The 25,149-nt window shown below is 40.7% G+C and overlaps 1 protein-coding gene across 4 annotated transcripts in view; it reads left to right on the top strand.

Moving 5' to 3' along the window:
• rap1gap2a (RAP1 GTPase activating protein 2a) overlaps positions 1-25,149 on the top strand; it is a 136,289-nt gene that overhangs the window by 16,932 nt on the left and 94,208 nt on the right. For 2 of the 4 annotated variants that reach the window (XM_085794858.1, XM_085794860.1), the window contains exons 1-2: positions 4,188-4,456; positions 10,558-10,593. In XM_085794858.1, the coding sequence (XP_085650984.1) occupies positions 4,413-4,456; positions 10,558-10,593 (80 nt within the window). In that variant the 5' untranslated portion in view covers positions 4,188-4,412. Of the gene's footprint in view, positions 1-4,187; positions 4,457-10,557; positions 10,594-16,315; positions 16,336-25,149 lie in introns of those variants that run through there. The other 2 variants (XM_085794859.1, XM_085794861.1) reach the window with 2 other exon arrangements.

The following is a 25,149-nucleotide window of genomic DNA, read 5'->3' on the forward strand; positions in this document are numbered from 1 at the left end:
TTCTCAAATCTGGCCTAGATTATCCTACAGAGGCTAAACATTCATTCAGACACAGTTTCTGATCTGTGAAACCTTTATGCTATGTGTGAAAATGCAATAAAGGCACATTTCACTGTTTTTTTATCATATAGACCGCATTAGACCTGGTCCAGGTCAAAAACCGCTTTGCCTAGACTTCTCAAATATGGCCTAGATTAATCTACAGAGGCTAAACATTCATTCAGACACAGTTTCTGATCTGTGAAACATTTATTCTATGTGTGAAAATGCAATAAAGGCACATTTCACTGTTTTTTCATCATATAGACCGCATTAGACCTGGTCCAGATCAAAAACCGCTTTGCCTAGACTTCTCAAATATGGCCTAGATTAATCTACAGAGGCTAAACATTCATTCAGACACAGTTTCTGATCTGTGAAACCTTCATTCTATGTGTGAAAATGCAATAAAGGCACATTTCACTGTTTTTTCATCATATAGACCGCATTAGACCTGGTCCAGATCAAAAACCGCTTTGCCTAGACTTCTCAAATCTGGCCTAGATTATCCTACAGAGGCTAAACATTCATTCAGACACAGTTTCTGATCTGTGAAACCTTTATGCTATGTGTGAAAATGCAATAAAGGCACATTTCACTGTTTTTTTATCATATAGACCGCATTAGACCTGGTCCAGGTCAAAAACCGCTTTGCCTAGACTTCTCAAATATGGCCTAGATTAATCTACAGAGGCTAAACATTCATTCAGACACAGTTTCTGATCTGTGAAACATTTATTCTATGTGTGAAAATGCAATAAAGGCACATTTCACTGTTTTTTTATCATATAGACCGCATTAGACCTGGTCCAGGTCAAAAACCGCTTTGCCTAGACTTCTCAAATATGGCCTAGATTAATCTACAGAGGCTAAACATTCATTCAGACACAGTTTCTGATCTGTGAAACATTTATTCTATGTGTGAAAATGCAATAAAGGCACATTTCACTGTTTTTTCATCATATAGACCGCATTAGACCTGGTCCAGATCAAAAACCGCTTTGCCTAGACTTCTCAAATATGGCCTAGATTAATCTACAGAGGCTAAACATTCATTCAGACACAGTTTCTGATCTGTGAAACCTTCATTCTATGTGTGAAAATGCAATAAAGGCACATTTCACTGTTTTTTTCATCATATAGACCGCATTAGACCTGGTCCAGGTCAAAAACCGCTTTGCCTAAACTTCTCAAATCTGGCCTAGATTAATCTACAGAGGCTGAACATTCATTCAGACACAGTTTCTGATCTGTGAAACCTTCATTCTATGTGTGAAAATGCAATAAAGGCACATTTCACTGTTTTTTCATCATATAGACCGCATTAGACCTGGTCCAGGTCAAAAACCGCTTTGCCTAGACTTCTCAAATCTGGCCTAGATTAATCTACAGGTAATGAAGATTCGTTCAGACACACTTTCTGATCTGTGAAACATTTATTCTATGTGTGAAAATGCAATAAAGGCACATTTCACTGTTTTTTTATCATATAGACCGCATTAGACCTGGTCCACATCAAAAACCGCTTTGCCTAGACTTCTCAAATCTGGCCTAGATTATCCTACAGAGGCTAAACATTCATTCAGACACAGTTTCTGATCTGTGAAACCTGTATTGTGGGACATTTCCATTCTTTAAAGGTTTCACAGATCAGAAACTGTGTCTGAATGAATGTTTAGCCTCTGTAGGATAATCTAGGCCAGATTTGAGAAGTCTAGGCAAAGCGGTTTTTGATCTGGACCAGGTCTAATGCGGTCTATATGATAAAAAAACAGTGAAATGTGCCTTTATTGCATTTTCACACATAGAATGAAGGTTTCACAGATCAGAAAGTGTGTCTGAACGAATCTTCATTACCTGTAGATTAATTTAGGCCGGATTTTAGAAGTCTAGGCAAAGCGGTTTTTGATCTGGACCAGGTCTAATGCAGTCTATATGATGAAAAAACAGTGAAATGTGCCTTTATTGCATTTTCAGACATAGCATAAAGGTTTCACAGATCAGAAACTGTGTCTGAATGAATGTTTAGCCTCTGTAGGATAATCTAGGCCAGATTTGAGAAGTCTAGGCAAAGCGGTTTTTGATCTGGACCAGGTCTAATGAGGTCTGCAGGTATCAAACAAAAACGGTGAAACCTCCCCTTAGCATTTTCACAAATAAAATAAACGTTTCACAAATACAATAGCGGGTGTCAGGCACAATTAATGACTAACCTAAAATGTCTAAAATGTTTTTACAGCAGGAAGTGTCACAAAAACCAGGCAATCATTGTACAAACAGTCGCTCTGCTCATTACGTCAATTTCCTCTTAACTTTCCCCTTAAGTGCCGAATCGGAGGCTGGCGAATCGGAGGCTAACTTCAGCGTCGTACTTTATTCTCAGTGTACAAAGTGGGCAACTTTGACCAGTTTCACTGCATATCACTTCTTTTTGCAACGAATTCAAATGCAAATTTTTTGGGGGATAACAGCAAGCCTCACCATCCTTTTGTCAGCATGTTTATAATGTCATGTGTTGTGCACACGTGTATTGTAAACTAAAAATTGAATATAGGCTAATTCTGCTGTACAAGAAGTTTCTCAGGTGTGTTTAGACATTTGGTCTGGATTTTGATTTTGTTGTTTTGTTTTACTCAGTGACTCAAACTGCCTCTATCCCGCAGTATAAATATATAGTTAATGTTTCTGTCTGCACAAAGTGAGGAGTCAGCAGAAACCCGGGCTCTTGTATTTTTCCAGCAGTGTTTATTTAACATTGTTTGTTATATAGAGCCCATGCATAATAGTGCTGGTGCCATTTTTTATGTAATGTATCTGAGTTAGCAAGTTCTCAAAGCACTGGTTGTCCTCTAGGCGCATAATGAAGCTGCAATGTGTCATCTGCTGTTTGCACTGCACTTGAGCATTTCAGGCAAGTAGGGTGTGTTCACAATGCACAGAGCACCTGAGTAACACAATAAGTTTCTATGGCTATAAATATATTGAATTTGAATATATTAAGTAAATAAAGTTTCCATCAGCAAACACATTTTTGAAAGAACCACATATCTCTGAAGCACTGAAGCATACAATTTAGTTACCACAAACACACACAGGTTTTCTTGAAACCTCTTGAGTTGTTTCAGTAGGTGATAGTTATGTGTTGAACGTTAACTCTGAGAGTGTGCGACCTGTCAACTCTGGAGTGAGGAGGAGGAAGGACACTCCCTTTGGTCACAGCGTGAGAGGTTTCAGTGCGTACGTTGCAGCCTTCCACACAGCTGTTCACAGAGCTTGTGTTTTCTTTTAATAGCAGAATATTGCACTCTTGTATGAAGGCAGATTTTCCATTCAACACATAACCCCCGTAAGTTACTCCTGCAATGTATTTTTAATATCGTGAGTCAGGCCTGTGCGAACCTGACCTTCAGGCTGCACAATCCATGTCAAAACGAAAAAGACATTTGAAACATTTGGCTTGAAACCTGATCTCAGAGTTATTTTTAATGTATCAGGCCGTAGATCTCATGTGCAGCGGAGTAGTGTATCGTATTCGCGATATCTTTTTTATCTTCTCTGGCCGTTCGGGGTTGTTTTTGCATATATAGGCCTACCACTGTGTGTATATAGTAAGTCAGTATAGACTCACCGAGGGGAGGGTGGCACACACAGCACAGGAAGTGGCCACATTTCCTGGTGGTGGTCATGCGGGCGGACTACAGGTGTCATCATAGCTGGTTGAGATCATTAACAGCTATTGAAGAATTTGAACGTTAGTGCATCTGCAGATTAGAACGTGCGTGGGAAACAAACACAGAAGGTCAGATGGGAGATTGTGGTCCCTCCCCACCTTGCTCCACCCCCCTTACTCCCCGCAGACGTGTGTTTGTGTGTGTCTGTGTGTGTGTGTGTGTACAGTGCGCACCTCAGTCTACCTGTTGGAGTCAGATGTGTGTGTGTGTGTGTGTGTGTGTGTGTGTGTTTAACAGCCTGTGAAAGCCAGAGAGCAAGCAGTTTGTTTTCAGGAAGGTACTGTAGCTGGACTGGTCAAGTGGCTGAAAGGGAGAACGACAGCTCTGGAGAGGCAGGTGGGGAAGAAGAAGAAGAAAAAGAAGAAGAAAAAGAAGTGAACAAAAGAAAACAGAATAAAAAGAAAGAAGTAAAGCAGACGAGACCAGAGAGAGAAAAAGAAAGAGAGAGAGAGAAAGTGGGAGGAGGGAGTTATAGGGAGACTGGGGCCAGAGAGAGACAGACAAAGTGCAACGGTACATAGTGAAGAGAGAAAGACTGACAGCAGAGCACACATTCCCCAGAGGAGAGAGCCTGACAGAGAGAAAGAGAGGGAGAGAGAGAGAGAGAGAGAGAGAGACTGCTGAGAAGTTCAGTCTGACAAAATGCTGAGGAGGAGGAGAAGCGTGTCCTTTGGAGGATTTGGATGGTATGTTTAAATTCTTTTCATTGGACACTAATGTGTGTTTGTGTGTTTGTGACAGATTGCATTATGTTTGCACATGGCTTGTGATCAATGTGCATATTATCATAATGTCTGTGTGCAGTGAGTTTGAATCATGCATTGTTTCTGCTGAAGTGTGTGTTTGCAGGTGTTATGGGCGTGTGTGTATGTGTGATACAGAAATATGCAGTTTTGATCTAAAAAGGAAGGATGGGTGGAGGGCCTGGTCTGCTCCTCTGTATCACACCTCTAACCCTGTGTGTGTGTGTGTGTGTGTGTGTGTGTGTGTGTGTGTGTGTGTGTGTGGTGGTACAGTTACACTCTGTGCTGTCTCCATTCAGGGAGGGATAACAATCAGTCAGGGATAACAGTCTGCTTTGTTTCTGCCATTGTCCCCCTCGTTATGGGACTCTCTCTGTGTGTGTGTGTGTGGACACTGTGGCTCTCTCTCTCTGGTTGTGTGTTTTTTCCTGCTCTATTGGTGGAGAAAAGTTCCCATGATGCAGCTCTGAAGAAGAAGCTGCCAGGGAGCCCATTTAGCTCTGAATGCACCGACACACTCGGATGCAGTGTTTTTTTGTTGCTGGCTCCCCTGCTGCTTCTCGTTCTGACGTTGAAGAGCCGCTTCAGAGCACTTAACCTTCCCAGCTGGGCCGAGGCAGCGAGTCCTGCCAGACCGACTGGAGTGACCTGCAGACAGACAGAGGCTCATCATCAGCACCACTTTAGGCCTACATGTTAGGCTCGGTAGATAACAGCTGAAAACAAAACTGAGACTATTTCTTTAGCACTCTGTCACCCGTCAACGGTTGTATGCGGCTCTGGAGGGAATTATTCAAGAATTATATAACGGAAAGGTGAAATCTGGCAATATGATTGGTTGTTAACCGTGGTATAATGAGCATATACCACGGCTACGGTTCTAAAGTCTACTCTGCGTCAGGCACGTATGACTGGTATGAATGGAAGTTGTTGTTATGTATCCATGACTGTTGCAGTCCATAGCAAAAGACAGTCTGTGTTTTTACCAGAGCTGGCCCAAGACATAAGCAAACTAATGCTGCATTCATAACAACTCGGAGGTCGGAAATCCCAACTCAAAAATTTCCGACTTCCGACATCATTGCGTTCACGAAGGAAGGAAGGAAGTTTGGCATATTGTGGCTCATAGCTGAATACGAAAAATAAATGCAGCAGTAAATTATGTTTATTTTGGAGGAGAGGAGACGCTGCAGATGAGTGCACATATAATGTTATAGCCTTGATAACAGTTAAACGTTATTTCCGTCACATATGAGGACCGCAGTTTCACACCATACAGCAATCACAACTTAAAGCAGAAGTAAGCGATCCGGTGGTTTTGGCTAACTTCTTGTCATATGATGGAGTTAGCAGTCTCCGCCCTCGTCCCTACGTCACCACATTCACGCGCATCCCTTGGCTGCACACACAGAGAGGACCGCCCCTTTATGCCGTTCTCTCTCCTCATTGGATAAAGGTTGTAGGATACAAGGAATGTTTTCTCCTCGGCTTACAGCAGAGCAGAGGGACTGACAGACCCGTGTTTCAGACCAAACACTCTATGTAAGTGATTGCTGTCGGAAGATATAACTATTTCAGACTTATATTAACTAAACATTCCGCTTACTTCTGCTTTAATATAAACGTATTTCATATAGGCTACTGCAATAATACACAAAAATATGCATTCAAACCTCAACAAACAAATTAAAATGTCTAAATTCTAACTGTTTAAGACGAGGGCTGCCATGTTTTGATGTTGTCGTGACGTCAAGTCGGAAAGTCGAAGCTCTGATATGATACCCGAGTTTCCGACCTGTAATTTCCGAGTTCGACGCCGTTCAATTCATTTTTTACAACTCGGAGCTCGTTTTTTTCCGACTTCCGAGTTGTCTTGAACGCAGTATAAGCACCTGCTTGGGGTCCCGTGACCATTGAGGAGCCCCCAAAGGGCAAGTCATTTTTTTAAATTGTAGTGTGTAACTTCTGTCGACCCTTGGAGAAACTTAATTGTTGTTACATTTCAAATTGTTGTTGCACTTTGCTGTCGCAAAACCCCAAAAAATTAAAGAGCTGATGATGTGTTGCATATGTGCAATGCATACAGTAAATGCATTGTCTTTTGGTTTATTTTGTAACTTTTAGTCGACCTTTAGGTGACATTCAGTATCCCAGTACTATATCAATTTAAATACTAAATGTAAATCAACCGCAGGCTGCAATTTTAGCTGAATTTGGTGCCATTTCAGAATAAAAACCATAAACCTGTTACCTGCCAGGATATGATGATTCATAATGACAGATTATGAAAATGAAATAGTATTATTGGCAGTAATAGAGGGCACCAAAATAAAGATTTTGCTTAGGGCCCCATGGAGGCTTGGGCCGGCCCTGGTTTTTACAATGTTAAAAAATGGACTAAAGTAGTTGAATTCACATGTTTAAGGTGAACTTTCACCTCTGGGGAGGGTTAACAATGCTAGAGGGGATTGAGCAGTGACTTTCACCTGAAAAAAAAGCAGAGGAAAAGATGAAATGCACCAGAAAGGTGGGGCTATTTTTTTCACAGTGGGGCTATTTTATTGGATAATATGTAGGCTATTTCTGGTTGAATAAAACTACATGAAATTGATTGCGTATTCCTCTTCCATATTGCCATTATTGGTAACCGTTCGTGATATATTGCTTAAGTAATCTTGAGTTGCATTATGGGAAAAACGTAGGATCAGGACGTCAGAGTCTGCTGCTTTGGCCATGACCAAGCTGTACCAGGATGACAAAAGGATAATTTCTCTGTTAGCTTAAGCATACCTAATCGAATAAACTGACAAACTGTGAAAAACCTCTTAACAATTCATTTTGTTCATTATCATAATGTAAAAAAAAAAATGCAAAAGTCGATAAAGACTGTTTGTAAAATGAATACCCTTTTTTTCGGGTATTAGAAAGAGAGGTGGAATTATCTTATCGGCTGAGGTTTTTCTTCTTAAAAATGTCTTGAAGGCTGAATATGAGATGAAAAGACTTTTTAAGCAGGATAAATCAGTTCTGCAGGCAAACTCATCCTAATTTAAAGCATAAGCAGAGCTTGTCTAGTGGATTACTCAGAAGATTTTAAAGGCTTTACCAGATTACATTCTGTATACAGCCAAGACAGATGACGTGTACACATAAATGTGCCTTCTTACAGTAATATTCAACTCAATGATAGTAAATGGGGAAAAAAAACATAGAGCGCATTCAACGTCATGGGTTTGAGGATGAATCCAAATGTATTGGTGTCATCTGGACTTTTCCATTGTCATTTATATCAACCATCCACATGCACAGTCACATTGTGACCTCACTGTGAAAGTTTATATACAAGTTTTCAGTTTTGTGATTGTGTGAACAGTTTCAAAAAGTTAGGCGCAGTAGAAGACCATCTTGTGTAGCATTAATACTTGTATCTGAAGATTCATTGAGCTATGAGCGTGTTTCTTTTTTTTGCTATCACATGGGCAGATTGTGTGCAGATAGTTCATACACACGGTACACACACAATTATACTATTCCCATCATTATCTTATATCTAAGTTGAAATTGTCTCATACAAATACTTGGGGACCTTTTTTGACGACCATCTCAAATTTGATGTGAATACAGATTTTATAGTGAAGCGAGGACAACAGAGAATTCATCTTCTCAGGAAACTAAACTCTTTCTCTGTCAGGCCTGTTATACTCTGTCGTTTTTTTATCAAGCATTTATTGAGAGCCTTGTGTGTTTTTCGTTTATTTGTTGGTTTCATTGTCTTTCAGTCAAGGACAGAAACAGAACTGACTAGTATTTAAATCCTGCTCTGAGAGTAACCAGAGTAAAACTAAGAGATGTAAGTTCCTTTTGCAACCAGCAAATCCTCAGAAAAAGCAGAGCGCATTTTAGCCTCCCCGAGCCATGTCCTTGCGGGTGAATTCGCTCTGTTGCCTTCAGGGCGCCGTTATGCCCTTCCTATGTGTAAAACGAATCGCTTCTCTAAATCATTCGTCCCCTCAGCACTCAGACTTTTAAATTCCTCATAGGGTTTTTTATTTTATTCTATTCTTTATTCCTTAAAAGCTTTTTTTTATATTATCATCCATCCCAAGCTCTATGTTGTCTGATGTGTGTTGTATTGACAATTTATTGTGGGCCATAGGCCATATAAACCAAGACAACCTGCTGCTCAAAATGAATTGCCCCTTGTGGGATTAATGAAGTTGTTTTGAATTTGAATTTGAATTTGAATGAAGCTTATACACATGACGACGGTTTGATCAGTTGGATGACTCAGACGTGAGGTGGGTGGTGGTGGTGCGTCGTCTTAACTTTGTGGAGATGAAACGTGTGAGAGCAGAGATATATACAGCTGCATCACAATATGAAAGAGGGCGTCAGATACTGTCGAGGCAGTAAGATGTCACCATGGTGTGTAACTAACTGCTCTACTGCAGTTCTGCTGATTGACATGTTTTAAAATGCATCGCGCAAGCATTTGTATAAACTGTAGCTCAGTATGAACCTCGGGGGCCAGAGCGGGTTAATGAGATGACCTGCACCGTCACAGAACCACCTCAGTCCTCTTTGCTCTGCGTCTGTTCCCGCTGCTCTGACGCAGCACCGCACTGCACTGCACAATGATATCGTTCAAAAAACACTGGTGAAACATTCAAATTATATTCAAAACATGCAGGTTTGGGTGCTGGTGAAGTAAAAATAGCACTCGCTCTTTACTTGTGCGCTTTGTTCATGTATGTGTGTGTATATATATATCTGTTTTGAATGTTGCATTTGCATGAAACACATCAGGCTGTGTTCTGCACACTTCAGCCTCCAAATTAATGAGATTAAGGAATGAATGTCTTACTTAGTGACGCATGTTACAATAATCTAAATTAAGCGCTGAGCACTGCACATACACACATGCAAATGATGATGAACAAAATCAGATATTTTAAATGCACAGTTAGATGCCTAATGTGCTGCCATTATGAGCAGTAAACAGCAGGTGAGCTGAAAAGTTGTGAATTTTTACCCGCTCGGATTCTCCATGTTGTTAGTATGAACACTTCTTAGTGAAGCATGAATAAAGCCTGCATAAACACGAGGCTTCTTACAACCAGTCTGAGCAGCTGTAAATCGTCCCTGCCACTGACTCCACACTGATACTCATCTGTGCTATACACTAACTGTGCTTCAGGCTTTATCTGTTCTGTATGAATTAGATAATTAATGGAAATTGGTGCATTTATTTTGGGATTTCATGACCTGGTTAGCTTAATTTCTCCAAGCCCTACCAAAAATACTGATAACTGTCTTTTTTACACCTAAGAAATGTTGATATTCCTGTTTATAATTCATTGCAAGTCTGTGGTTTATGGTTTACACAACATGTATGCTGATCAACAACCTATAGCCCTAGTAACACCAACTGATGTGTTAGATGATGTGTTGATAGATAGATAGATAGATAGATAGATAGATAGATAGATAGATAGATAGATAGATAGATAGATAGATAGATAGATAGATAGATAGATAGATAGATAGATAGATAGATAGATAGATAGATAGATAGATAGATAGATAACACTGTCCTGCAGGAAATATCGAGGAACCCTAGATCAACTAAATGGATTTAAATTAATGATTTAAAAGACATTATTTTAATTTCAGACAGTACACTTCCAAATTCCAGTGACTATGGGAAAATAGAGTTGTCCTAAAACTTCACTTGCACACTGGTTGTGTGCAAGTGAATGGGAGTGTGACAGGAGCAGCAATCACACATTTAATGACCATTGTTCAAAATGCCACAGCACTCATGGGACCCATTAATTACACCATGCATGAATGTCACGCCTCAGCCTCACCATCTCGATTTGCAAGTCTTCCGGTGTTTGCATCCTTGTTACTGTAAAACAAGAACACTTGGAGCAAAGAATTTAATTGCTGTTTGTGAGCAATTTGTATCAGGGAAGTGATCAATAATGTATCTCTCTCTCTCTCTTGTGTGTGTGTGTGTGTGTGTCTTTGTCCCTCTCCAGGATCGACAAGTCCACTTTGGCTGCCCTGAAATCTCGGTAAGTTCTTCTTTAAATCCTTTTTTTTTTCTGCTTCTACTCTTCATTTCCCAAACATATTTCAGTACCAGGTAGAAGTTCATCTTCTGGTCTAAGTGAGTCACACAAGGCCAGCGTTTCTGTAAATGTGCTTGTGGAGAAAATTCCTGGGAAGCACGGATGTGTAGTGGTTCACAAAATGAAGACTGAGGCTGCATCATGGGATCTTACAGTAAAAGCTTCTTGCAACCTGAGCCCTATTTCCACTTATTTTCCATCATGTTGATTGATTTTAAGTGAAACCTCAAACTATTGATTTGCTGTGATGATACTGCAGACTTTTTACTGTTTGACATTTTACTTGAAGATGTGCAGACAAACCACAGGATTCATAACACTCACACTCCTCTGTACTTTAGGAGGGAGAGAGAGAAGAAAATGTATGAATAGATTACTGTATACATTTCATTTTACAGGTAAAAACATATATAAATTGAATATCAATCAAAGCTAAAACAAAAGACATCATCAACAATGATGTCTTTCTATTAGGGTTAGGGCTGTCAGTTGATTCAAATATTTAATCCTGATTAATCACAAATTATTCAGGTGTTCAAATAATAGACTAATATATGACTTTATGCAAATGTTCCTTTACTCTATATTAACCATATACACCCTGGTAAATCTTGTCCAGGACCCCTCAAAGGCCTCACTGCATTTGGCATAAAAGAATGTGCTCAAATAACAACATGACCGCTCTGTCCGAGTGCTAACAGTTAGCAGAGATGGTTTAACTTGGTTGGTCAGGCCAAAGGTCAGAGCGTGCATCAATCACACATCGAAAAACATACTGGCAAGAAAAGAAATGAGCAAATAAATTTTTTTCTATATAGCTTACATGTGAAAATACAACAGATGGACCACAGTTCAAACTATTTACTTGTAGTTAGACTTATAGTTTTAAATATTGAAGGGATAGTTCAACATTTTGGCAAATTGGCCCATTGCCATAATCCCTATAGTCTTAGCAGTAGGTTCGTTACCTTTAATTGTCGGTGCAAGCTATTTTTAGAACGGTGGAGCAGAGCTGCGAGCTGCTTGGAGTGTGTTTTCTAGGCGAATGCAGAGACTGCTTGATGAAAAACTGTCCCCGACGGGGACGCGCATCAGCAGTTTTGCATGAATGTACCTAGAGAACAACTCTGACTGGTAACGTTGTGTTATTATCTCATAGCGTGGTGAATGTGCAGCTCACAACTTGTCCACCAGAGCGTTTTGGAGTTGTTGGATTGTGTATTTGATGAGTTTGATGAGGGAAACCAAGAAATCCCATTAGCCTCCGTAGCGTAGCTCTGAGCAGCTCACGGCTCTGCTCCGCCGTTCTAAAAATAGCTTTCACCGACAATTAAAGGTAACGAACCTACTGCTATGACTATAGGGATTATGGCAATGGGCCAATTTGCCAAACTGTTGAACTATCCCTTTAAGGTTGATATACAATGTTTTTCCAATAAGCAGCATCCATGCAAGTTTTTTTTTACCCATCAGACTTCATGGTGCTTCCTGGGTAGATTTTCTGAATAGGCACTTCACAGTTTTTCTACTGACATGTTGTTCAGACCTACACTGGCAGGATGAGAGTGGGATGAACAATGGTGCATCGTGTCAGACTGTCTGCAGCCCTGTCAGATCTCACATCTCACTGATGCTCTGTAAAACAGCGTTGTGAGTCACCCGTCGCCACCAACAAAGCAAAAACCCTCCACATGAATTCAAACCTTTTTTTTTTTTTCCCTTTCTTCCCCCGACTCGCCTCTGGTTCTTCTTATTTTCTTCCACAGGCACATACCCACACTAGACATGTGCAATAGGCCTTTTCTGTCCCATCTGTCAACCACAGAGGAATCATTTTCCCACATTATGTTGCTTTCACTGTAAGAAGTCAAATTTGATCGATCATATGCTACAGTGAAAACTTTAATCTGCAAAGCTGCTCCACCACTTACTTTGTTGATGCTTGATTTCATTAGATTGATGCCGATGCTCACTCTCGGTGTGGCCGCTGTCTTTGTTTTGAAAACAAGAAGTGATTATGTCTACCATGTAATTTGGAGCTTCTGTTATGTTTTCAAGCTGCAAAAAAGAAGAAGTAGCACTAGAAATGTTGACATGTGGAGACTCTGAGTTGTGCAAGAGCTGCGTAGTGGTTGTTTGATGATGCACGTAGCAGCTCTTTAGTCAAATGAATTCAGAATGGGAGTGGAGAGCGAATGTGAATATCATTTACTCAGCTGTGTACCTGCTTCGTGTGATGTTCTTTGAGGATATTATTATGTGTGAGGAGCTTGTCTTTGTTGAAACAAACCACCGGCAAACCCCGCTAATGGAGGTTGCCGTAGTGATGGGAGGTGAAGGGCCTCCGTGTGTGTGTGTGAGTGTGTGTGTGGCAGTTTATATTAACTCTATCTGTATACTACACCCCTCAATATCCAGCCGATGGAAGGACATAAACACCACCGTCACTCCGACTCTGTCATGACTGTGCAACCTGTTGAACACTCTTGTATTTACTTTTTGACATGACTTGCATGCACCATCTATTGAGAAACACAGTTGTTTCAATGAAACTGCAAAAAGTTTACTTTTAACTTTATTTTCAAGAGTATTTTATCATAAAAACACACATATTTAAAAGAAAAAATATGAATAAGACAGGATTCTGCTATTTAATCAGGGAAAATGACCCAATATGATCTTTCTGAAATCTTTGTGCTGTGGCAGATTTATTTTCTCACTTTAAAAGAGTTTGCAACATCGCTACATGACCAGAGTTCGCATTAATAGCTGTTTACTTATCATACCAGAAGAAACATTATAGGGTTAAACATCAACTCTTATCTCTATTATGCATTTCCTTCAACTTGAATTAGTATGCTCACCAGTTGGCCTTGGCCCATTTGTCACTTTCTAAAAGCTGTCTGGGAGGAACATTATAACATCTTCTCTTACAAACAACCATTTAAGTGTTTGAATTACAGATAGATGTGATGAGAAAGAAAGAATATATTTTTTGGAATGTAGATAAGCAGCATTTCTATCCAGGGTTTTATTCTGAGTTAATTAGGAGCTGATCTGGCTGCAGCTTCATCTTTGTTTTTTTACCCTTGAGAATAAGTGATTTTCTTGGATTTCTACAGAATAATAAGATAAACAACATTTCAAGATGTAGAGGGAGTTTTATGTTGAGGCTTTAAAAGGTTTTGATTCATCACAGTGTTTGTTCTTAAACTTGGTCTCTGAAGTTTCTGTTGGTCAGAGTCTTTGGTCAAAGTCAAACCCTCCGATAACAACATGAATATACGTATGAGACACACGATTAAGATGCTGGACTTGGACTCTGGCGGCTGTATTGATGAAATACTAAACAAGGCAGGTTTGTAGTCAGCTATGTGTTTCAGACATAAAGCCTTGGCTCCCAAAATAAAAAAATTACTCAGAGACTCATCTGTTATCTGCGGCGTTCTCACGCATGTCTCCCTCGGTCCCTGGCCAGGTGTCATTAGACCGTCTACTCTGGAGTGGCTCTGAATATGAATGAGTGCGTCGTGACTCCTGCTTGAGCTGCTCCTGACTGTGCCCGGATGCTGAACAGCACTGACGTGTGTTTGTGCGTGTTGTCGGATTCAGGTGTTAGATGTAAGAAAACGATGCAGAGACGAGCTCAGATAAGAGAGGATCAGAGATATACGTGTTTTGCAGAGTTTTGCAAGATTACACAAAATGCAACGTGGTGGGAGGCTTGATGTACTGACAGGCTTGGTTGGAATCGGTATAACAATCATTAATGAGACTTATTCATGATCTGTTGAGAGCTTCAGTGCACATGGAAGTATGATATAGTGCTAATGATGCCTTTCTGAAATGTATAAAACAGTAGCTGTGTTTACATGCACTGCAGTACTCTGATATGAACCTGAATAAGATCATCTTCCTAATAAGACATTGCCATGTAAACAGCAGTTTACACACCTTAGTGGAGAAAAAGGTCATATTAGGAGTGATTATTCTAATCTTTAGCATTATTGTGACTTTTATACACTTTTTATATACCACGGTTTAGTTTTCACAGGATTATTCAACAGTTGCCCTGTTTCAGAGCTGCTGAACTTGTGTGTGTGTGTGTAAACTAATGGAAATGTGGCTATTCAAATAAGAGTTGTCATTTTGGGGGGAGGGCAAGAAATATCAGCTGTAGTTTTTTTTTTGTAGTGTTATTGATATTATGTAATGTTTGGATTGGATGGAGAAAAAAAGACAAAGAATGTGTCTACACGACATCACTGGCTTATCTACAATATGCTGGTTAACATGTCAATGAGAATATTCCTGTAGCTAACACCTTATGCAGAATATTAGGCTGCCTGAACCAGAGTATGGACTTAAGAATATGGCCTGTGAATATTCTCATTTGTCCAGGTCATAGTTGTCTCAAGGAAATTTAAATGCAACTGGACAAATAACCAAGTCCAGTTGCATTCGATTTAAATTCCCTTGAGAATCAGAATATGGTGTACATGTACGGTAAATATAGTCGACCCACATGGAAAGAACCTATAGGTTTTAATATAGGTGACATACATAAAATTGGCCGTTTTCATATATACGCATATATGCTAATATATATGCACAGATAAACTGCATATAGGTTTCATATATGCGCATATATATATCATATATCCTCATGAGGATATATGCGCATATATGAAACCTATATGCAGTTTATCTGTGCATATATGCTACATATATACAGCATATATGCACCATATATTAGCATATATGTGTATATATGAAACGGCCAATTTTATGTATGTCACATATATTCAAACCTATATTAAAACCTATAGGTTCTTTCCGTGTGGGGATGTAGTATTGAAGGGGAGGAAGGGCAGACTTAGCCAAAAAGGAGAGTACACTAAAAGACAGATATTTGGACTTTCCCTTCAGCTGCTCTCATTATTCACTCTTCATTTGTATAACACGAGCGCTGTAGGTGCGGCGTGGCTGCTGCGGTTTTTCAGCCCTAATATGCACAGCTGGTCATATTCATGATTGATGACTCATTTTACTCAGTTGTTTGTTCTGCTAAACTCCTGCAACTAAGTTGTAGAGGGAGGACTGCACAGGGAGATGGATACATCCAACAAGGATGAGAAGGACAAAAAGGGAAAGGTGTGAGGGGGAAGTGGGAGGCTGAGGGAACAAAAGCGTCTGATGGATGGCTCACTTCAAAGTTTGTGGCTGCAGGGCAACAGATGTGAGGATTTGATTTTGTTCTCTTCTCCCTCGTCTGTCCTGCCTGCCCTCGGTTCACGGTGAGCTCTTTATTCCTCCCTCGCTCCAACTTTCTCTCCCTCCTCTCTCGCCTCTGTCATTAATCCCCCAATCCGCCCTGCTCTTCCTCTCTTCTGCTCACGGTTACTACAAAGAGATCCATCCACCCTCTCTACACACACAGCACCTCATTAATAACTGAATAATCACACCTGTGTGTACTCCAAGTGTGTGTGTGTATGTGTGTGTGAGCAAACACATGCATCTGCTTTGTCTTGAAGTGGTGTTGGTGGAGGGTAAATGAATATTATAAGTGGACAAACAGGGACAATAGAGGAGAGACAGGACGAAGCCCACAGTCAGAGGGGGAGAGGTTGCACCTGACCAGCTTGTTAACACTGTGCGACGAACGATGCCCCGCAAACTGTGGTGAGTAACCGCTGCACCTCTTCTATGTAATTTCACACTGTCTGCATGTTCAGTTTCCCTTTCTGTGGCATCAAACCTGTTGATTTATCTGCACAGGAGTTACTTTTCAGTTGTGCAACATGTTCAGTAAACAGCCTACTGCTGTTTCAGTTTCAGAAGATAGGCTATGTTCTGCTTTTGCACAAGATGACCAGTAAGACAACGTGGTACATCTATTAATTGTGGCAGAGTTATTAGTATCAGGAAAATTAATGTGATTTGACTGCTCTGATACAATAATGCACATTTTGGAGTGGCATTTTGCAGCAAAACATGTGTCTTATACTGACATTTACTGCTTTTTGAGAGCTTTATAGGAATTTGATGAGATAGTGAATGCTCTAATATACTGTAATGTTAATACTCTTTAAGAAACTGTGTGGCTGAGTATAAAACAGTTTTTGCTCCTTTAAGATCTGATATCTATGGTGAGAAGCACTTATGCTGCTTTTATTTTATGTACAAGTTGCTCTATTAATCAAATCTCCTTTAAGAGGGGATAATATTTCACAGGGCTGACGTTTGTGCCAGTGTAGATTTCACTTTGCGTCTCTAAACAGCAGACCTGTTGATTTCTCAGTGTGTGCAGTGCACTACGATGCAAAATGCATGTAAATCCTGTATCGTGGCAGGAGGGGATCGAGGATGGATTAGAGAATTTAATAAGTAAAGTAAAGAGGAAAGCTAAGTTGAATTGTGGTGCTGCAGTGTTGGACTCAGCATATGGGAGCAGAAGGTAATAAAGCACAGACAGTTCAGGATATTTGATGGTTTCAGGCTTGAAGTCCTTCAGTCAGCGCTGATACAGATCAGATGATTGCTTTGTTGTGTGAGGAGGATACATGGGGTATCAGCCTGACGGTTAAATCTGTTTCTATAAGAAAAGCTATCACACGTCTGAGCTGCTGTTTCTGCTGCGTGACCACAGTGGATTTATCGGAACATAAAACTTTATTTGTTATTTTATTTTTTAGATTCAACCACAATTTTTCTTTTTATCTGCCGATTTTGTGACTGGAAACCATCCGTCTGCCTTCTTCTTCCACAATGTTATTAAAGGAATACACCAACTTTTTTTTTTCGTGTCTTGCCTCACTTCCAAGTCCATGACAAGCAGATAGACACCATCCTTTCGACTGTGCGTGCAGTAACAAGGGAGATAGAGCCGTATCGCCCGTAATTAGCTTAGCTCAAACGCTGGAAGTGCATAGGTAGTGTTAGCCTGCCTCCTACCCGAGCCGAAATCAGCTGTCAGAAGCTGATTTCATTTTAGCTCTAAACTCTGTAAATATATCACTTTATCGACATTTCAAACATTTTTAGGCGAGAAAGTAGCCGTTTAGATCAGCAGTGTGACGTTAATTTGTGTTACAATATAATCTAAATACCAGCTGTTTACAATTTTGTTCAGACAAATTCGGCGCTACTCAAGCTAGCCATTGTGACCAACGCACTTTCGGATACTTTCACAAAATAAAACACCCGTTGCCCTTTACAGAAAACCATGACGATAGAATCTGTGCTTTTACTTTGAAATAGGAACCTAACTACCCTCGATGTAGCTAGCTTGAACCAAAATAAACCGTCTTTGCTTGAACCCTCCGTTTTGACCGATCTCGTCCTGTTACCGGCATTTGACTGCTCAAGATGCCTTACCGGAGAGTTTTGTCAGCTCTGAGACGAAGATCGGCCCTTCCAGTGTTTGAGCTAAGCTAATTAGCGGTGCGCCAGCTCTGCCCGTATCTCCCTTGTTACTGCATACACAGTCGAAAGGACGGTGTCTATCTGCTGGTCATGGACTCGGGAGTGAGGCAAGACACATAAAAAAAAAAATGTTGGCTAATCCCTTTAACGTGTGTGCGTGTGTTTGCACCAGACAGTCTGCAGCCTGCACTGCTGTTAATTAGACGTTGATACTTGTCATACATTATTTCTGTCCTCCCCCCGCACCTCATGTCTGCCACTCTCTGCCTGGATCAAGCAGAGCTGCAGCTTACATCTTACTGTGTGTGTCCGCGCTGACATGCTGCAGACAGCTATGTGATGCGGATCTACAGACACCTGTTGTGTTTCCTTTCTGCTTTTCAGGAACAAGGCTGCAGCCGGGTGATAGATTGATCTGATTTCTAGACTAATTTAGCAATAAATTCACTATTTTTCTGTTAAAGGGATAGTAGCATTTTTTTAAAAGTGGGGTTGTATGATCTACAAATAGCCCCTAAGTACTTTAATTGCAGTAGAAGACTCTCTGCACTCCTCCCGTTAGCAACGCCAGCCCATAGCCCTGCCCAGAGATTTACAACATACAGTGTTGCGAACAGACCCAAAGAAACGGCCTATTTTCGTGGCCTAAAAGTTTACCTGAAAAAAAAAACACAGTTCCATTGTTCGCTATAATATAATTTTTTTCAGCCCCTCAAAGTGCAGGAAAAATGCGGTTTTTATTTGGACCTAACTAACTGCTGATCGGCGGGCGCTAACCCTGGGCAGAGGGATACGTGAGTTGGTTAGGTCCAAAACTGTGTTTTTCCTGCACTTTGAAGGGCTGGAAAAAATTATATTATAGCGAACAATGGAACTGTGTATTTTTTTTCAGGTAAAACCTATTTTAGGCCGCGAAAATAGGCCGTTTCTTTGGGTCCATTCACAACACTGTATGTTGTAAATCTCTGGGCAGGGCTATGGGCTGGCGTTGCTAACGGGAGGAGTGCAGAGAGTCTTCTACTGCAATTAAAGTACTTAGGGGCTATTTGTAGATCATACAACCCCACTTTAAAAAAAATGCTACTATCCCTTTAATATCCCCTTTGGAACCACATCAAACTCTGCACTGTAATGTTTGATTTGATATTTTTTTCTCACACATAAGAAAAGGGTTAAATAAGTTATAGTCCACCTTAGTTGAACTGTTGTGTGGACTGACAGGCAGGATGAGAACGAAGCTGAGATTGAACTGGAGTCAGGGGATAAATGGGTTTTCAGAAAATATGAAAGAGGCCTTCTTGAAAAGGAGCAGTAGAGCATGATAAGAGGAGGGACCTTTCTTCTTCTTTTTCTTCTTAAAAAAAAAAAAGACCCCTCCCCTTATCGTTGTCTAGCCTGCAGTTTGGTGGTGGGGCCAGGTGTAAATGTTATCTGTCTGCCAGCATCATGGAAAAGAGCAAATGGGCTGCTGCTATTTCTGGAGCCTGGCATTTACTCTATCTCCCGGTGCCCCTCTCTATATTGCGGGGAACGATGGCGAGTTGTGGCCGTCGAACAAACACAGGACCAAACGTCTGCTGCCGGTATCATATTGACTTTAGGTATAGGAGATGGCTTATTAAAAGCTCAAGGCTCTGCTCTGCTGCACGTAGAGAGAAGAAGCAATGATTAGTCACAGGGAGGTTGTATGCAGCTTTAATGAGCTGTCAGCTTTATTGTGTTTTGCTTATTGGAAGCAGTTGTTGATATAGAGTACACACAGTTACAGTCTATTACCTAAGCTGATACGAGCCTGCAGGCAGAGGCAGGGAGGGAAGCAGAGCATTGCTAATGGAGGACAGGATTTCAGACAGGGTTTATTTGCCCCAGGTGAAAGCCGGGGTTAAAGGGATAGTTCACCCAAAATTTAAATTTCACTCATTATCTACTCACCCTCATGTCGACTAAGGGCTGGGAGAAGTTTCAGAGTCCTCCGTGGCTTCTCTGAGTTACAGGGGGGCTCGGCATGTCCATATAACGGTTGCAAATGGATACCAACTGTCTTCATGACAAAAAGACACACCAAAAAACATCCAAATACCTCCATGCTGCTTGTATGTAATGTCCGTCTTGTATTGAAGTCCCGAAATGCGAAATTGTCGCGGAAAAAAAAAAAAAAAAGTCTATTTTTCAAGCTTGTTTTGTAGCGGAAGCTTCTCGAAGCTCCTCTTCCCGGGACAGACCCTGGTTTGTCCAAATTTGACGAACCAGGAAGAGGAGCTTCCGCTACAAACAAGCTTGAAATATAGACTTATTTAATTTTTTCGGAACAACTTCTCATGTTGGGGCTTCAATACAAGACGGACATTACATACGAGCAGCATGGAGGTATTTGGATGTTTTTTGGTGTGTCTTTTTGTTACAAAGACAGTTGGTATCCATTTGCAACCGTTATATGGACATGCACTGCTACGCCGAGACCCCCTGTAACTCAGAGAAGCCACGGAGGACTCTGAAACTTCTCCCAGCCCTTAGTCGACATGAGGGTGAGTAGATAATGAGTGAAATTTAAATTTTGGGTGAACTATCCCTTTAATTTGAGAGCACACGTATACACACACATACTGTACTGTAGCTACGGTACACAGTGGGATTGACACATGCCTCGTAGCCCAGTTTCACTTCACTCTTTCAAACAACGCAGCCCCAAGGCCGTGAGTGAGTGTGTGAGTTTCTTTCCCCTGCGCCTCAGGGTGATTATATGAGTGTGACTGTGTGTGTGTGCGTCTTGTGTGTTTTGTTTATGAGAACAAGGTAGAGAAGCCCCGACCACAAGGTTAAAGAGGTGCTTCATGTCAGAAGTATGATGTGGGAAGTGGTTGGACCCCACCCATCCTCAGCAGCCGAGGGGAGGATGTCACACTTCCTCTCCTCTCGCACCTCCAACTCCAACAAAGTTCAGATGCTTATATCACTTCACCTCTGATCTTTAAAACACACTCTTCCAAATAATTATAACATTTATTCTTATTTTGGTTCATTTTTCTTTTAGAATTAAATGGAACCAATGATCAAATTCACAATTTATAGCCTCACTGATCACAGCATTGATAAAAAATTCTCTCAATTAATTTTTATTTATGGTGAAACTTTTTTTGTCTTTTTGGGTCATAAAAGCATATTTTCATGAGTCATTGTCAAAGCTGCAAAGACTCTCAACCTGTTGAAAACTGCATTTAATTTGACTTTTTTAAAGGACTGGCAATGAACTGTACTGTAGTAACCCCTGGTCTGTTCAATGTTCAATGAATTTATGCCATGCGTTTGTTAAACCTCATTATATTTGCAAATAATAAAACATTGTGGGAAAAAAAAGAAAAACGTAGTCAGATAACCTACTGTAATCGTCCCACGTGGTAAGAACCAGCATGTTTGCAGATGTGTCCACATGAGGGAGCCACCGGCTTGTAGTTTGTCTCAGAGGAACCTCAGTGTGCTGTGACGAGAAACGACCACTAGAGGGAGTGAGTTCTCTATTCTCACGCTTGATAAATCAGCGTCAGCCTCCGATCCACCGTCATGTCCACCTGTTGGAGCTCACACTGGGAAGAGCTCCATGTGATTTAATGATATTCACAAAGAAACTAATGCACAGCACAGTCTTTTTTCTTTAAAAAAAAAATCCACCCACTAGTTAAACCAATAGAAAGGAGCTGCACATCCATCAATTTAGATAAGACCAGAAACAGATGTGTTATCATGTCTCATTTGAGTTGTGCTCGTATTTCATAATTTAGTTAAATCACAATTAAACTCGGCGGAAGAAGCAGCCACATGCACATTCTGGATATGCAGCCTACTTACATACATGCTCCATCTACATTCAGCTCTTTAAACCCATCATGCTTCCTACTATTTAACACAGCGAGACAAATACCCTGTTTTTTTTTTCTTTCTTTCTTCTTTCAGCCATATACTGTATGATGTAGTGGCCTATAGGGAGCCAAGGCTGTTGCCATGGCAGCGGGAAGTGATGATGGTCCAATATGGTTCATTACCATGGTGAAAGGCCCTGGTTATCTTGCCTTGCAGCCAGACTTCATTGCCAGTGCATCAAAACATGACTGGTGGAGAGATAATCTGACTTGCAGTGGCCGTGGTTGCCCATAGTGACCGCAGTGCGTTCCCCACCACCTCCTCTTTTTGGATGTAGAGGTTGCATGTGTGTGTGTGTGTGTGTGTGTGTGTGTCCAAGGATAAGACACACAGGGGCAAAGCACAACAAGACTGGTAACATGACACCTACACTACTTTGTACCTGCCCTGTGTAATAACCCAGAACTGTGCACTGCTGTCTGTCTTGTCTGTGGGGAAGTTTCATTTCACCCATGCACTCTGATCTGATGCTTTTATTAAAAGGCATTAACACGACGCCCAGAGGTTTGCAGATACGGTGAGACGGTGTGAGAGACAGCTTCATTAAAGGATGATCAGGTGGCTGCTGGTGGTAGCTGGCAGAGGACCAGTAAGGGACGGGACGGGAGCTTCTGCCACGAACAAGGTTAAATCTGATTTAATTGTGTCGCAGTGGAGGCTGCACTGAGGTTCTGCATAACGGAGAGAGATAAGGGTTTTTTTGACCACGAGAGAAGATGAGTGGCAATAATTTGACTTGTCATCAATTAGCTGAGATAGATCTTTAATTAAAGATGTAATTGAAACGATAAAGGCAACAGAAAACACTGACTTTTTACCATTGTTCTTTGTTTAATTTTACATTTCCTCTGGTGAAATAAGCTCTGTCTTTATTCAGTAACATACAATACTGTAAGGTGTCAGTGTCTTTTTTGTAATGCACTGTGAAAAAAGATGAGATCAAGACATGTTTAGCTTATTTTAACACAAAGACTGCAAACTCAAAAAAACAACAACCCTGACATACTGCTCCAATGTTGCTGTATCCAGTTTGCAACTTGCAAAATAATTTGCAAACCCACAGTACAGCACTAATGTGTTCTGGACCTTTGAGACCCTGCAAACAGCTACCAACACCTGTTACAGAGCGAGTAAATAGCTGCATTGCTAATAGCTACTAAATCCACACCCACTCATTGTCTGCCATACAAAAGTATTTGCATTTATCAATTCTATTTTGTTTTTTCTAATTTGGATGCAGTGGCGGCAAGTTGTTTGTTTGTTTGTTTGCCACTTATTTCCACAAATTTGTAATTAACTTGTAAAAAAAAAAGTTGTCTGTTTATTCATTCAGTAGCTATTGCAACATTAACATTCATCTCAGCGTCTCCTGAGGGAAATATTTAGCTCTTTGCTAAATGCTCCACTAGGTTCACCAACTAGTCGATAATTACACCTGTTGACCTTTTGATACTGAGTCATTTTTAAGGATGTTTTTGTGGTGTCATCAGCTACCTGCTATTTATGAAAATGACACATGGGAGCAGAGAGACTGTCCCAAAACAATTAAGGTGTGGGTTGTTAAACCAAAACAAGCTGAAAGGAGCTAAAGAGGAACTGTAGAGCCAATAAAGGGATAATGCAGCATAAAGTGATAGTATCTGTCAATCTTGTCACTAAATCAACCCTATTTATCTATATTGATTCTAGCAGGTTTAAATACTCTGGATCTGCACTGCAAAAACTCTATTATCTTATTTAGTCAAAACAAATCTCATTATACCTAAAATGAGTATCACAAGCACAAAAGACTTCCTTTCACAGATTTTTCTACTTATTTCAAGTGAATATTTGTTTGAAACAAGTTGAAATTATCTAAAAAAAAAAGTACATTTTTAGGTGATGAGTCTTATTTAAAGTGGAGAGAGATTAGTTTTGACAAGAAATGAGACATTTTGACAAGAAATAAGACAAATATTCTTGGAAAGATTTTGAGTTTTTGCATTGTGCTCGAAAATATGAATACAACACCTTTAAGAATCGGTGCTTTCAGCCAAACACATGCGGCACATATTTTTATTCACAGGCGTGAAAGTGCCACCGCTCATATCTCCCATAGCAAACAAGCTGGTTTTTCCAAAACACGTGCAACTACGTCGTCTGCAGCGATTTTTCCCATTTTCCCAGTGTGTCTTCTTATATGTGCAAAGGAAAAACATAAAACCCGCCCTCTTTCTCTTCTCTCTTGTCTCAGCCTCTAAAATATGTATAGCCACTTGTGTCACTGTGTGTGTGCTCTGCTTATTAAGCGACAGTCTTGTTACTCCAAAGTCCCCCAGACAACCAGCTGTCTCTTTGCTTTTGACAAATATTTACTTCTTGCCTTCTGCCTGACGCTGCACACACACACACACACACACACACACACACACACACACACACACACAGAGTAGCTGATAAGCGCACCATCTGGCCTGAGTGCTGGCTGTTAAGGGCCCATAAAATAGACCCTCACCTATTTAGAGGCAAAGGGCTCCCTGAGCGGCAAGGAGGGCTGTGGAAAACAGGTAGAAAAGCATGCACACGCTCCATGTCTGCACACACACATGCACACACACACACTGTTGAATGCAGGCCCACATGAACATCCATATCCGCAGGGGGTGAAGGAGGCGAGACATCCAGCAGGTCAGAGGATCAGAGGATGTACCTGTTCTTTCTTCTGTCAGTCTCCTCACCCCCAGTGCCCTCGCTGACTTCCTTTGAGGATTTAAGATCCACAGACTGATGCTGCAGACCCTGAAACAGCTCCTCCTCATACTGTACCTCTATGTGTATGTGCTGCATAATGAGTTTGTATAACCTGGCACTGCTGAAGCTGTCATTCAAAGAAGTTCATTATCATCACAGCTTAGCAGTCCAATGCACCATAACTGTTTCATTCACTCCTCAGTTTGGTTCATATTTTTCTTTCTTTTTTTCCCAGTGCTAAACAGATTCTTTTTTTTTTTTATTGTGAAAAAAACGCGACAGACAACACAGTGAACATGCATTGATGGCTTAAACTGATGTGTACATAAAATGTGAAGGTGTGTGTGTGCGTGCGTGCGTGCGTGTGTAGGTCAGTTATATTATATAAATGGTGATCATAATAATGAAAAGGAAAATTGGTCACAA

This window comes from Trachurus japonicus, chromosome 13 (genome assembly GCF_045865225.1).
Source record: "Trachurus japonicus isolate A0001 chromosome 13, Traja_1.0".
In the NCBI taxonomy this organism is placed as follows: domain Eukaryota; kingdom Metazoa; phylum Chordata; class Actinopteri; order Carangiformes; family Carangidae; genus Trachurus; species Trachurus japonicus.